Genomic DNA, 15490 nt, shown 5'->3' with positions numbered 1-15490 from the left:
GAATTCACACAATGCTCTTTTCACATCTGTGTTTGCTTATAAATTACACTTAATGTCTCCATTCATAAAATGAGAGTTAATCAGCCATTGTGGTAGTTTTCCACTGATAATCCATTTAATAGAAGAACATATTTTGTGTCATTTTGAAGACTGCTATATGAAAAAGCGTTAGGAATGATAGGCGGAGGTCTAATGAAAAAGTCCTACAGTACGTTGATCTACCTTGTCTTCCTTTATAAAAGAATTCAAGGTCTGATAGGAAAAATAGCTTGTTTTGCACTGGGCTCACCCACCCTGCAAGTGCATGAGTACGCTAACACTGCTCCTGGGGTAGCAGCCAAGGGACCCAGTGCAGAGACGAGGGATGAGCACCGGCTGTGGCTCCGTTGGCTTGGAAGAGGCAGGCAGGCAGCTGCTGCCAGAAATTAAGACAATAGGATTGTGCCAAATGACACAGTAACCTACCCAATCCGCATGGCTCTGAGGAACAGGGTCGGGCTGAAATACAGGTCACTGTGGAACTATAACTTCCTTGCCCTTGCCTACGCAGCAGGAGGTAGTCTATAAATAATCTCAAATTGTTTCTTTCTAGGCCAGTCCTGTGCCCAAAATAGAAAAATTTTGCTATGTTTTCATGACAAAGTCGCACAAATGGAACTTCATCTTAGGCCAGCAAAATCAGTTGGCGTAAAGCCCCCATGAAGTCCTTCATAGCAAGATTGAAATAGACATAAGGGTTCCGTAGGTTCATTCCCCAGAGGAGGGCAAATCTCACCCAGCAAATTTAGGAAGCCTGTCTGCTAGTTGTAAGTGCTGGATGTTTTCCTCCCAAAGTTCATGTGCCTGTTGGTTAATGAATGCTGTATGTCACAGGATGGACAGTGATGGATTAATCTTTCCTCTTTGATAGGAATCTTTCAATTAAGAGTCTTTTATGTGCATTAGACAAATGGAGTCCTTTTGTCCCAAAAGAAATGCATAGCGGGGTGGGAGCAAATAATGAATCCCAGCAGCTCTTGGAAAAGGCAGGTACTGGGGTGCACTTAGAAAGCATTTAAGAGGCAATTCGTTGGGTCCCTTGATTAAACAAGTCTCTAATGAACCTGACGGTTTATTTGGGGGCAAAGTTCTTTTCTGTGACTTGTGCAACAACATATTTACCTTATCATAAAACATGATTGACATCTGACAGCTTCATAGCAGGCTTGGAATTGCAGTTGAAATTCCTTGTTTAATACTCGGGGTTTTAAAAGATAAGGCCATGCTTTCTGTCAAACCGCAGAGGACACATGTGGTATGAGAAAAGAAAGAAAATAAAACATTCCCTTTGCCTCCTAGGCAGGACCCCTTATCTGGGGAGTTATCGGCCATGCCTTTACTGGGGGCAGTTGATCTGGTGTGTGCTCAAAGTGTCATTTTCATGTTATTCTTTGTTTTCCTAACCCACAGTGCCGTATCCACCTTCTGGATAGCCAACCCACACAACAACCTTATAAACTGTGCAGCTGCAGGATCTGAAGTGAGTGCAGAAGTTCTTATTTGGTAACAACTCAGACTGGTTACAGCCCTGCAAGACTGAGGCTCTTGCTGGAATAAAATCTCCTTCTGTTACACAGACATTTTTGAAACTGCTCAATCGAGACATATATGAATGTGGCTAGTGCCGCCAATAAAAAAATAATGCTTTTCCTTTTGTTCCACGCTTCTTGTCACTTGCTGTTTCTAGAACTGGATGGCTTTAACAAAAACTCCCAGCCTTTGCACAGTGTGCAGCCTGAATAAATTAAATAAATGTGACTGTGGAGTCCCAGGGAAGTCTTTGGCAACAATTCTGTTGATTGCAGTACAGTAATGGTGCTCTGAAATTTCAATCAGCACTAATGCTAATTCCATAGGAATTCTTGGTCACATCAGGAGCCTTTGTTTTCCTACTAGACAAATAAACAAGCAAACCAAGTCTTAAACAAAGAGAGGTGATCTTTCCAAAGCTTCCAAATCTGAGTACCTAGATTCAGGCTCCTACATATATTTTTAAACGACTAAATAAAAATTACCCGATTTTTAAGATCCACACATGCAGTGACAGGAGGACATCAGTGTATGTGTGTGTGTTACGGATTCCGAAAGTCTCGCTTATAGCTTTCCAAAGCTTCCAAATCTGAGTACCTAGATTCAGGCTCCTACATATATTTTTAAACGACTAAATAAAAATTACCCGATTTTTAAGATCCACACATGCAGTGACAGGAGGACATCAGTGTATGTGTGTGTGTGTGTTACGGATTCCGAAAGTCTGGCTTATAGCTTCAATATAGATGTCAAAGCTTAAATTAAGGCACCTTGAAGATGCGTGAGTGTCAGTGTGAATGTGTGTGTGTGTGTGTTAAACTTTTTGCTGCATATAGTTATACAGGTCAATGCTGCTAGCTGTGATTTGTCCTGAAATCTTCTGGCTCACATCTTGTGGCTTTACTGATAAATCCTTGGGCTAATATAGACCAGCAAAGAAGTTCAAGCAAAGTTTCAGATGTCCGTTCTCTTTCTCAGGAAACAGGCTTTTGGTTTGTTCTGCACCACGTGCCAACGGGGCCCTCAGCGGGCATGTATTCCCCTGGCTACTCGGAGCACATGCCGATGGGGAAATTCTCCAACAACCGCGCGCATTCCAACTACCGGGTGAGTCTGCACGCAACGGGAACGCTGCCCTTGAAAAAAACACCATCTTCTTGCTCCAGCTCTTTGGGTCTGCAAGCTATTAATGCTCGTGCTTTCTGTTTCACTAAAAATTACTGCAAGCTTGTTTGTGTCTGCAGATAAAGCAGCTTGCGTGCTGGCGTGGGAGCTCTCAGAGTCATCCAGCACGCGCTTCACGTGGCTCGTGGGCTTTCGAGAGGCTTTTCCCTCTGCTCAGGCTGCTTCTCTGCTTCTGCACTCCTAAAATAGTGCCTCCAGGAGCATCTCTTGGCAGCTTGTCTAATTATAGACCGCAACCGCCAATGTTCGCAATTAACCGAGCAGCTTCTAGAGGGATAAAAACGAGCTGCTGTGTCTAATCGCCTTCTCTTTACTTATTTACCCTTAGCATGCTGTGTTGTAGGGCTGTGTGTTACTGAGTGCTTTGGACTGCAGCAGCGTGTTTATGTGTATGGGCATACATGCATTTGCAAGGGAGGTGCAGTTTCTGCAAATTTGTGGCAATTTTGGAGGGTATATGCAACTCCGGATAGTCCTGGCAGCCCTCTGTTTCATATGCTATTAACAGAAGCAGTTATTAGGATCATGCAAGTGACTTTGGCTTAGAACAACTGGAGGTAGAACCTGGAGATGGGAAGAGCTGTAGAATATATAAATATACCGTAATTTTATACTGCATTTCTCTTTTCCTTTAGGCTGGAATGATCATCGATAATGGCGTTAAAACCACTCCAGCCTCTGCCAAGGACAAAAGACCTATCCTGACACTGATTTCTGGGAGGTAAAGTTTCACGCAGTTTGGTTTGGAAAAGACTTCCCCATAGCACTGACTGAAAGCTATGAAATTGCCCCCAAGGAAGCTGACAAAAATCATTGCAATCCCTTTGGGATGACTTTTATTGAGGGAAGGTCTTCACTTTGATTTACCACTTTCTAACTTCATCTTCTCCATTCCCCTTCCTAAGGGATCCCCAGCACCCACACCTTTCTGGTTTTGTCCTTGCTCTTTAACTCTGAGCTGAGCTGACATGAATGTTTCATATGCTCTAGGGTGTTCCATTGACTTTTATTTTTATTTAGATAAGCAAGAAAATTAAATGCTGTCTGGTCAACAGCCCCGCTGGGCAAGACCTGCTGCAAGAGTTTCCCAGGAATAAGAAATTAAAGTATTTCCTAGGAATGCTGTTGATTTTCATAATTCTTTTAGGACCTGCTTGAACAGGGAGTGCTTATGTGATGGAGCTCACACTTTGATTTCAAATTTCTGTCTAGTTCCAAATCTGACGCTGCCATAATAATTACAATTAAATACACAGAGCGACCCTTCATCCCTGCTGCTGTGCACAGCTTCTGTGTGGCATAATGGAGTAATTTAGAAATACTGGAAACCTCTCTATAGAGAGTATCGTATCAGCAGACCTACCATGGTCTGGTGGCTTCTGAGAATCCCCACGCAGCAAGGAGGCTGATGTAAGCATAGGGCTTCTTGTAGGCAAAGTGTAACAGCATAAGGTCCATACTTGCACCCTTTTATCTCATTGAGGTTGTGTTTGGCTCTTAATTTAGTTACCAACCCCAGAGAGAGAAAAGGACTTAAATATTCTCAAGTTTCATAGTTTTCTTCCCTGACAGACCAATTGCCTCCAGTTGCACCCAACCTACATTCCTCCACAACTGGGCTTCTTGACAGAAGAAACCATGTAGGGAAGAGAAACCTGCTGAAAACCTCTGCTCAGCAGGGGAGAATGACAATTTTTTCCTTTCCTCCTTTCTATCTCTGAGGTGTGCGTTACCAACATTGCTGTAGTGACGCACTGGGCAAGCACTGCAGGAGTGGGATCGGTCCTCCTCCTCAAGGGAGCCCAGCCAGCAGCTCAGATATCGATTATCTGGTGATCCACACCACCCCAGTGCACTGCCTAGCAGCTGATGCTAAAAGATATTCAAAAGTGAATATTATTTACATTATTTTAATGTTCAATTCATTTAAGTGATTAATTCAATGATAAAAGTAGCTGCTAAAAAAAACCAACTTATTAAGAGTATCCTGCTCTGCAAGTACCTCCAAATTCTCTTGGGAGCCTGATGTTACTTTTCCATATAGCTGAACATGTGCCTTGGGAAACTGCCTGCTGCCTCAGGCACAGTAAGTGATTACAAAAAGCAGTTTGTCCCTTGCCATACAAGGGCAGGAATGACCCCTGGAAGCCAAGCAATTCATAATGCAGTCATGTTTATGCTCGGGAACTACCCACCAGTACGGGCTGCAGCTCAGATTATTTATACCGTTTTCCACTTTTCATCTGTCAAGACTCAAAAACTGAATAAATTATTATAGCTGGACTGGCTGGGGCAAACTTCGAGGTAGGCTGGACAATTACAGAGTTGGAGAGTCTACTCCGTATTCAGTTACAGCATTAAATGTCCAAGTCAAATTCTGTTCGCTGTAGTGTTCCTCCACTTATACATGGACGTGAATGAAACTGTATTCAACAATGTCTGGGGAATTCACAAGGGCTCATACTAAATCTCTCTCTAAAAGCAAATTCACCGTGATGAAGCTGCCAAAGCCATATTCATTTACTGGAACCCTATCAGCCTAATGCTCAGTTTTAGATTGATATGATGGCTTATTAAGCAAAGCAAAGTGCTATTGAGTATCTGTTAGCGATTTGACAGCTTGGCCTCACTACCCATTGGTGAGGCATGAATTTTAATCTCTGGACCATCCATTGCTGGCACTCAGTTGGATACTCATCTGTCAGGTTTTCTAAGCTGTGTAGTATGATGGAAGATGCTCCTTCAGTAACAAAAGGGAGAGCTGTGCCTCAGGATCAGGTGAATGACAGCCAAGCTCAGCATCACTGTAGCAAGCCAGATCCTTGCTCAGATTCTGGGGCCTGAGTGGTGGCTGACAGACAGCAGCTGAGGGCACATATTGCTGCAGTTTCCACTTGTGTCTGCTTTTTTCCTACATCAGGCCAATGTTTCATCATACTTGAGAACTTCAGAGTTAATAAATCTTGTATGTGTGTCCTGAGTAATGTATAGTGGGAATAGTGAAGGACATACTCTCAGCCCCTCTCCAAGATGTTTTAATTCCTTTCCACAGCAAGGAAAATTTGGCAGCGGTACTTATTGCCACAGTATAGCCAAGGTTAGGAGATAAGAATGCTCAAAAGGGAAAACAAAAGGATATTTATCTAAATAACAGGAATATGCTAAAGGATAACAGTAAGGGATTAAAAAATACCTCAGGCTTTTGGGAGCAATAATAAACTTTCCATGCTTTCAGCAATATATCAGCAATACAATAATGGAAAGGTGAAAGGAAACTTGGAGCAGGTCTTTACAACTGCCTCGCCTGGACTGTCCTTCCCTTGGCAGTTGGGTCTGGCCATCACTGCTTGACTAGACACACCACTTGGATGGACTGTTGTCCCAAAGCTGTTCCTGAGTTAGCAGAAACCAGATGTTTAGCAGGGCCGTGCACCGTGCAAGGCTGCCTTCCCTCGCCAACCCTTCTTCTCTCCTTCTGGTTACAGATACAGCCCACACAAAGACGCTGATCCTTTGAAGCCCAGAGAACCTGCAATAATTGAGCGCTTTATTGCCTACAAGAATCAGGATCACGGGGCCTGGTTGCGGGGTGGAGATGTGTGGCTGGACAACTGCCAGTGAGTTTTGCCTTATTTCAACTCTCAGAGTTCAGCCTGGTGTTTATGGCGAGCATAGCTGTGGTTCAGACTATTTATATTGCTTTGCACCTTTCGTATGGCCAAGACTGAAATAAAGATGAAACGTTAAGTAAACACAGGCATTATTTTACACAACCAAAACCTGCTTTGTCTGAACTGAAGATCCTTCAGATTATTTCTCTGTGTGATTCTGACCAGCATTCAAAAATGGTCACATACACACAGATGCAAATAACTAAAAATAAACTAAATTTTTACACGGAAAATGAGGTGCTTTGAAAAGAAAGCAGTAAAATCCACCACCTTCCCTGGCTAAGCCTGGTCACAGATCAGCTTTATGTGGTTCACTGTTATGCTGAATAAGCGAGTACTGATGAAGCAGACATAAAACTATGCATCACGGCAGCAAGGGAGAGAGACTGGGCAAGAGCGTGTTGGCTCTTTGAAGGCCGTTTCCTGCACTGGTCAGAACAGATATTTGTTTTGCACTTGAAAACAGATGATCTTCTACAGTTCCTTTTGCTGAGCCAGGCTCTTGATATCAACCTCACTGAAGAAGGAGGACAAAAAGGAAAAAGCTACTTTACAAGGCATATTGTGATAAGCCTAGTAGGAATAGCTGTCATGCCATTATCTGGTGTCCAGTTCCTGCCCAGAGCTGCCTTACCTTCAAGTGACCCAAACCTCTTACAGCAACCATGGGTATAAGCTGACTTTAGCGACCAGTCAGGTTGGCAACAACGGGACTGTAGCAGAACAGTCAGAAACGTAATTTTGAGTAACAACATTCGTGCTTCTTAGGAAATCGCGAACCAGAAATACCTAGGGCACTCCATGGCCAGCAAGTGCTGTCTTCACAGATCACACTCATGTCATTGAGACATTTGCGTTTCTTACAGAGCAAATGCAGCGGGTGGCGGTTGCTAAAAGACCGAGTACTTCATCAGTTTCCAGCAGCAAACCTAGGAGTGTATATGAATTCGAGGAAGCAGCCGTCAAACTGTAATTGTCTTTATAGCCACAGTAATTTCCATTTCCACTGCTGCAAAAAGACTTATGTGTTGCATTAACAAAACCGACGTTAATGTGGCATGCAGTATATAAACTACGGTGTGCGCTTACGGGGCTGGGGGGAGCGAGGGGAGGCGATGGCGTTGAAGGGGCTGCCACCTACAGGCAGAGGCGGGCAGAGCTGGGGTTTACTCTGCTGTGGGATCTCCACGGGTGTTTTTGCGGAGCTCAGTGGCAGAGCTAAGGGTGACACCGATGTGAGGATACCATCGAGACTAACCCAAACTATCATACTAATTGTAGCCTCCCTATAAGCAGGAGTCATGGACCAACAGTTGTGTTTTATCTCATCTAAAAGCTTTGGAATTTCAGCAAAATGGAAAGACATTTTAATCATCTTTCTTTTTTTTTTTTTTTTTTTTAAGAAGAAGAGCTGTTCTCTATCTTCCTGTTGATGAAAGAGAAGCCAAGCTTCTCTGTTTTTATAACAGTTCCCCTTGTAAAGCTATTTTATGGAAGCAGTGGATACATGAACACAGGGGAGCACAGAGGTCTGCGTAAGACAAAGCACTATGAAATAATAAAAGCTAGTCAGAGTGAGAGATAAGCGTGATCTTTTTACCTAACAGTAAAAAAAGTGTGGTCAGTGGACACAGGAGAAAAAGCTTTCTCAGACAAGTAAACTATGCCCAGTAATCACTGGCTTGACCTCAGCTTGGAGCAATCAAGTGCATGTCTGCTGCTTCATGTGATCTGCATATACTGCCAGATGTGCCAAAAGAGATCTTCCCAAACCGGACAGGGAACAAACCTGGAAAAGCCTGAGCTCTCCATGAGCACTGTTCAGTAATTAAGCCCTGCTGCCCTCCACCTCATTGATTTGGTTACTTTAGTTCAACATGATAAAACAAAGTAAAAGCAAACCTCTTCTGAAGCATCTCTCTTCTCTTTGCAGGTTTGCTGACAACGGCATTGGCCTGACCTTGGCCAGGTAAGCATGGCACAGGTTGTGCTGGGGCCCAGGGCGCAGCTGGTGGGGACGGGTGTGAGCAGCCCCCTCACCTCCAGCCCTTCCCTCCTAGTGGTGGCACCTTCCCTCATGATGACGGCTCAAAGCAAGAAATCAAGAACAGCCTGTTTGTCGGTGAGAGTGGAAACCTGGGCACAGAGACAATAGACAATGAGATCTGGGGACCTGGAGGTCTGGATCACAGAGGAAGGACCCTGCCCATCGGCCCGTAAGTTCAGCCTAGCACATCAAAGCATTCACTGTTCCCACTCTCAGTGCAAACTCCAGCCCAGTGTGGTTTCTTCAGTCCTGTTCAGTTTGATAACCATTACACAGAAAGGATTTGGTTTCATGTCTCCCGATCCCAAAGTCCTCCCTGTGCAGCTGCTGCTGGCAGGTACATACTCACAGGCTGCCAAGACAGCATCAAAGTCCTCTTTCCTTCCCCTTCCCCTCTGCAAACAGGGCTGAGAAGACAGCAAAAGGACTGTGTGCTATCTGAGCACTTCTGTATATGTGGTCAGCAGTGGTTGAGCAATGTGGCAGTCTCCATGCAGGTCAGCTACCAGGAAAGCTCGTAGAAGCCCTTCCCTGGTGTTGGACTGGCCCAGATGTGGTCATAGATGTCCTCAGAGCTGCTACTATTGCTGCTGTGCTACAGGAATTTGATGCCTTTGTTAAATAGTTTAGAAATGGCCAGTGAACTTCGTGTGTGGCCTCTTCTTAGACTTTAGTTCTACAGATTGGTTTGCAAGTGCAATAATGTTTTATTGTTATTCTTAAAACCATAGTTATCCTAACAGTAGCCTTACAGTGAACAAACAGCTCAGCTGATTTTTTTTCTGCCATATTATACACCTCAACTTGGCTTTTAGGTAGCAACACAGGAGGCTTATTATTAATTACAGTAATAATGAAAACCCAATCTGCTATGACTCTCCTAAGATCCTTTATGTATACATATGTGGGCATATCTCATCTTGGGTGTTGCGTGCAGAAACTCAGAGGGACAGAACGAGTGAACAGGAGCAGGCAAGCCTTGTCTAAGGGAAACTATTCATATGAGGAAGGGATCAAATTTATTTATCATAAGTGAAATCTGAAACATCTTATCCTAGCCTCTTAAGGAGTTTAAGCATCTTGTTCACTTAACTAGTGTGAAAAACGGTGTCTTCTTTACGTTGCAGATGATACCAGAAAAGGCTGTTAATAAAGGCTCATTAGTCTGCCCTTCACCTCTTTTCAACCCTATAGATCGTAAGACCTTTCCTTGTTTTCAAATCCATTTTTTATTGCAGTTCAGTTGCACTGTTTCTCTCCAAGTTCCTTTGAAAGATATGGTGGGACTTCTTTTAACTCTGCCATTACTCAGTCCAAGGAGTCTGCACAGCTTTGATGAGTTTCAGGTTTCACTGCTGCAGAACTCATTTCTGATGGCAAACATGAACTTACTCATTTTTAGGTCAATGCTTTGGCATTGCTTCCCTTGAGGAGCACAGACCAAATAAAGATGATCTGTTCAGACACGACAGAACTGAGCTGAACTTGCAAGCATAAGAGGACTTCACAGACCTAAAAAGGAGGGAAATCCCTTCTCTTCCAAAACATGAGCTCAGGAGTCATCTTAAGGGCTGTGAAAAATGAAAGCAACTGAGAAACAAGTGCTGCGGGATTGTACATGTCTAGAATACATTCTCATCCTCATGCTAATGTGTCATGACCAAGTCTCTCTGTCTCCTCCAAATGTGTTTTAGGGATTTTCCCATTCGAGGGATTCAGTTCTACGATGGACCGATCAACGTCCAGAACTGCACTTTCCGTAAATTCGCTGCCCTGGATGGCCGGCACACCAGTGCCCTGGCCTTCCGGCTCAATAACGCCTGGCAGAGCTGCCCCAACAACAATGTCACCGACATCCATTTTGAAGATGTCCCTGTGAGTTATCCTTCTCAGAAAGGCCTTTCCCAGGTGGCTTGGAAATAAGATTGTGGGCAAAAAGGGTGTAGCAGCCTTTAGGAGAAAACATGAGATCTTCAGGAGGTTGCCCTGAAGTTGCCAGAAGTTTAACAAAGAGGGCAGCAGCTAAGAAAGAGAAAATTGGATGGGAGAAATCACAAGAAAATCCAATTTTCTGATGGGTTTGCAGCAACCCAGAAGCAGGCATCCGTTTCAAAAAAATAGTGACATTGAAGTGGAAATCATTTCAATTTCTGTGTGTCTCAGAAACTGTTGAAATAGGGAGAAGAGTCTGCCCCCTTATTTTCAACAGCAGTATAATATTAAAGCAGCAACAGAGGGAAGTCTGCTGTGGAAGGTATAGCTCACCTAGAAGCAGAAAATACTGATTTTGGGAAACGGCCAGTGAAACTGAGCCGATGCTGGGTAATTCTGCAGCCCTGCATACCAGGGCAGTTCCATGGACTCCAGGTCTGCAGACACAAATGAGAGCAGGATTCAGCCAAAAAAGGGTCTGCCAAACTTTGAATTACAGTATGAACTTCTGGGTGCTGGTCTGAACCGATCCTGGTCCGTGCTTTTGAGTTATTTTTGTATTTGCTTGCACAAATGTGTGCTAACTGGTTTGCTGAGGTTCACCCCTAGCAGCTGCTAAATCCAACTGCCAAACATTACAAACAAATAAATAAATAAAGTGGTTGGGGTTGAAATGATTTGGGTTGCTTAACTTTCAAAAAATTAGCAGACCTGCTCACATGTCAGGAAAAGTGCTGACTAGGGATCCTTGTGCCAAATGGGATGGGAAACGTAAAATTCCCCTAAAAGTGTTAGTCGTTCACTCTCTCACATTGCACCAGGCAGGCTGGTGACATGACATTTATTTATGCTGGATAAAAATATCAGTTCAAAGTTGTCTGAGCAGCCATTTCCCAGGGGATGTCGCTGGTTGTTCCCAGCATCAGTGTGACTATGTGGCTTTGGAACCTTAAAAATACATTAGCAGACAATGAGTGAAGTGGCTTTACTGAAATTGCCCTGTCTCCTGAACCTTCCTCCAGAATTTTAAAACAAACCTTCTCACAGCTGAGGCTGAAATTCTGGTTGTTTTAGCCTTTCCCCTTTCAGCAGGAAAATCTGTGTCTGCTCCATCTGACAAACCAAACACACCTTTTAAGTGTGTGACCCAGCTCTATACTGACTTCAGGCTTAATGAAGAGGCAGTGTGCAGGCAAAGGAGAGACAATCCTAATATTCCTGTACCCAATGACACTTCCTGCTGACTAACAAAACCAATAACTTTGGTGCTTCCATTTTTGGATGCTCAGTTTCAGAAGCTCATAGTTTAATTACCACATAAATGCTATCTCAGAGGACCTGCAACCCCAGACTTCATCTGGAGTCACGGGGCCTCAGAGCCATTGAACATGAAGCCTACAGTGTCTCAAGCTGAGCAACCAAAATCTGCAGCCATTTAAGGAATGCTGATGTTAGTGCATATACAGATTTCTGCATGCACAAGTTGACCCACAGACCCAAGACTATTTCTTGTCCAAGCTACTTTCCAATGCCAAATAAACTCAGAAAATGGGTCCTTTGAGCCACTTTAGTGACCATAGCCACCCTTTGCTCTGTACTGTAAGTGATTAATTCCTTTCTGGAGATGTAAATGTGTTTCACTGTTTTGTTTAGATTACCTCAAGGGTCTTCTTTGGAGAACCTGGACCCTGGTTCAACGATCTGGATATGGATGGTGATAAAACATCTGTTTTTCATGACATAGATGGTTCTGTGTCCGAATATCCAGGCTCATACCTGATAAAAGAAGATAACTGGTTAATCAAGCATCCTGACTGCATTGACGTGCCTGACTGGAGAGGTTCCATCTGCAGCGGACACTTTGCACAGGTAAAACTGCTTACCTTGCAGTATCATCATTGCTTTATTTTATTTTAAGAGTCTTGGCACTGTAAAGCTTAACCTTTAGAAATGGATTTTCTTCAGGGTGCTCAGGGTTTATTAAGCTGCATGTCTGTATGGATGGATTTGAACATGAGGATACTGCCGTACATTTTCAGATACTTTGGCCTTGACTGTTAACAACTGTAACAACTTCTACCTGAAATCTCCCAAGAGCTCCATGAGCATTAACAGATTAATATTCATAAATCTATGGGCTGTCGGCTAGTTATTTTTCCTTGATTTATGGAGGGAAGTGTTGCCCACAGAGTTATGGGAAATGTGCTGACCAGTCGAAATTATACTTCAGCTCTCATGATCTTTCATCCTGTTCTGTAACCACCAAACCATTCTTCCTGCCACACGAGCTCCGAGTGCTGCTGCCTTGAAAGAGTCCTCCCTTTCCTCTGATGAGTAGCGCCTGGTTTTGTCTTGGGTGTTGCAGCTAGTTGTTTTTTTTCTGTGTAGTGCCACTAAAGCCAATTTCTAGCCACTGAGCTGGTTTTCATGCTTCTGAAATCCAGACAGAAGGGCCCTTGTTCAGTAGAAGTCAGATGTCTGAGGTAGATACTGTCCCACTGCTGAGGGTTGCCATTAACGCTGTGAAATACTTCAGCCCTACTGCAGGCCTGTTTGAAGTCTTGACTGGCACATACTCTTCAATTCAGTGGATGAGGAAATGATCCTTCTTTTTTTTTTTTCTGAAAACAGTTTACTTTTTGTTGAAAAGGAAGCCTAAGAAATTGAAGATAAGCGTGTGGCATACAGGTCACTGCTGAAGTCACAGGCCTTGTACCAGTTCACGTCTATTGCATAGCTGCACATTTAATGTTTTACTGTAGTTCATTAAACCCTTTTTTTTCATCTAGATATATATCCAAGCCTACAAGCCAGCCAACCTGAAGATGAAAATAATAAAAAATGACTACCATAATCACCCACTCTACTTGGAAGGGGCTTTGAGCAAAAGCAGTCATTACCAGCAGTATCAGCCAGTTGTAACTCTGAGGAAAGGCTACACCATCCACTGGGACAAGACAGCCCCTGAAGAGCTGGCCATATGGCTCATCAACTTCAACAAGTGAGTGATCTGACTGAATTCCAACATTCCAGCCCAATAATGTAACTGCACATTTTTAATGGGTGAGGTCATCACCTCATGAGCTCTTCCAGAATGAACATGCTTGTTCCAGGAAGTCCATTGAGTTCACCGTCTTTCCATTTGACATCTCAGATTCCTGTTTCCTCCCCTGGGAAGCCCTGCAAGATAACGCGGTTCATTTTTAGAAGCCTAGAGCTAATTCATTCCTGGTGCATGGAAGTCACAGGTGTAGAAGTCAGGAGCAGATCTGACCCACATTGCTTAACTAACCCATGGTTATTATGTCCAATTTATGTTGCATTGATTCATCCCAAACCATTAAAATTTTAACCAGCCAGGAAAAAATTAAGTTACATTTCAGAGTGAATTATTTATTTTGGCTTCTAGCATGCCCAGGAAAATAACAGTCATGTGTGGACTTGTTATAATATGGGTCTTTGCTCTTTTTAGGAATGACTGGATCCAAGTAGGGTTTTGCTATCCTAAAGGGACGACATTTTCCATTCTCTCAGACATCCATAATCGTCTCTTGAAGAAAACGTACAAAACTGGAACCTTCTACAGAACCTCTGAAATGGAGAAACTGGAGCACAGATATCCTAGCAAAGGATACTACTACTGGGATGAGGACACTGGGTAAGGAAGCAGGCCTTGCCGATTTGGACACCGCTTTGGGAAAGCTGCTGACATCGTGAGCCGTTTGGCTAATGTCATGAGCAGAGATCACAACAAAACCAGAAAGTCTTTCTGGGAATGTGACCAGTGTTTAATTTTGCTGGGACTCCCACAGCTGCCAGTCATTCATAGCTTCTGCTGCACTGCCAACTACTCTGGAAAATACTTTGCCAAGTGAATACAAATTAGAAAAAAAAAAGACAAAAGCTAAGCGCAGACCATGAAACTGAACTAGAGACACACCAAACCCTCTTTGTTTTGAACAGCAACCATTTATAAACACCACGACAGGGATGCACACGACCTAAGAGTGTAAAGCCTGTTATTTTCTTTTAAAGAAATAAAATAATGGGAAAGAAAGAAAGAAAGAACCTAGAATACAAAACATGTATTTCTACATAAGTGTATCATTATAAAATAGAGCTCAGAGGGAGTTCAGGTGTCGTCTAATTTGTCTGTCTTATGTTCCCTGACCTCCCCAAACCATTTCTGAGATGTATGTCCCCTTTTATTTGCATGTGGTATGTTGAGCACTGTAAAATGCAGACATCGGCACTGAGGGCTTGCAATGCACATTATTTCAAAGCATTAGGAAGGAGTCCACCAAAACTGGGAGTTAGTTATTTTTTGCACAGAACTCTCAAGGATGCTGTTTGCTTTTCTCTCCTGCCTGCAGGCTGCTGTTTCTGAAACTCAAAGCTCAAAACGAGAAGGAGAAATTTGCTTTCTGCTCTGTCAAGGGCTGTGAACGAATAAGGATCAAAGCTGCAATCCCAAAGACAGCTGGCATCAGCGACTGTGAAGCCATGGCCTATCCCAAGTACATCGAGACACCAATAGTAGAAGTGCCAATGCCTAAGAAGCTCTCTAGTGCACAACTGGTAAAGTAGTTATTTTCTTATCACAGAATTATTGCCAGTGTAAATCTGTAGTTCTGGCACATATTGTGCCCACAGACAGAGAAAGACTTTGTACGAGGTTCAGTGTATCCTGTGCCTAATTTTCTGAACTGGTTCAGGTATATGAAATAATATGAAACAGGTTCTTGCACGTGCAGACAACATAGGTCCTTGAAGGACAGAACCACCCAAGACTTTGGTTGAAGTTAGATACTTAGTCTTTTGGGGCTCTGTTGTGATGTGCTGTGCTTAAAAGCACGGGGTGAAAAGTGATGAGCTGGAAGACCAGTTGGTCCAGGGAATGTGATTCTGGAGAGCCACTTGCCTGGTCTCCAGCTCCTCCAGGCTGTAAGAACAGCAGTGTCAGGGAGAGGACTGTGTAGATGAGTGTCTCATTCATATAATGCATAATGCTGTCTCTATAGGAGACAGTCTGGTTCTGGGGGAGGGAGGGGGATATTGATCTGTTTTTTTGGTTTTATCACTCATC

At 43.5% G+C, this 15490-nt stretch overlaps 1 protein-coding gene across 1 annotated transcript in view; it reads left to right on the top strand.

The window, feature by feature from the left end:
• CEMIP (cell migration inducing protein, hyaluronan binding) overlaps positions 1–15490 on the top strand; it is a 53096-nt gene that overhangs the window by 32539 nt on the left and 5067 nt on the right. Inside the window, exons 14-24 of the mRNA XM_009704835.1 lie at positions 1450–1519; positions 2548–2676; positions 3390–3475; positions 6240–6371; positions 8359–8394; positions 8486–8641; positions 10167–10347; positions 12058–12273; positions 13194–13405; positions 13877–14062; positions 14778–14982. Of these exons, the coding sequence (XP_009703137.1) occupies positions 1450–1519; positions 2548–2676; positions 3390–3475; positions 6240–6371; positions 8359–8394; positions 8486–8641; positions 10167–10347; positions 12058–12273; positions 13194–13405; positions 13877–14062; positions 14778–14982 (1609 nt within the window). The remainder of the gene's footprint in view (positions 1–1449; positions 1520–2547; positions 2677–3389; positions 3476–6239; positions 6372–8358; positions 8395–8485; positions 8642–10166; positions 10348–12057; positions 12274–13193; positions 13406–13876; positions 14063–14777; positions 14983–15490) is intronic.

The sequence above is a fragment of the Cariama cristata genome, unplaced genomic scaffold (genome assembly GCF_000690535.1).
Source record: "Cariama cristata isolate BGI_N322 unplaced genomic scaffold, ASM69053v1 scaffold2560, whole genome shotgun sequence".
NCBI lineage: Eukaryota > Metazoa > Chordata > Aves > Cariamiformes > Cariamidae > Cariama > Cariama cristata.
This window is presented reverse-complemented; position numbering and strand designations above follow the sequence as displayed.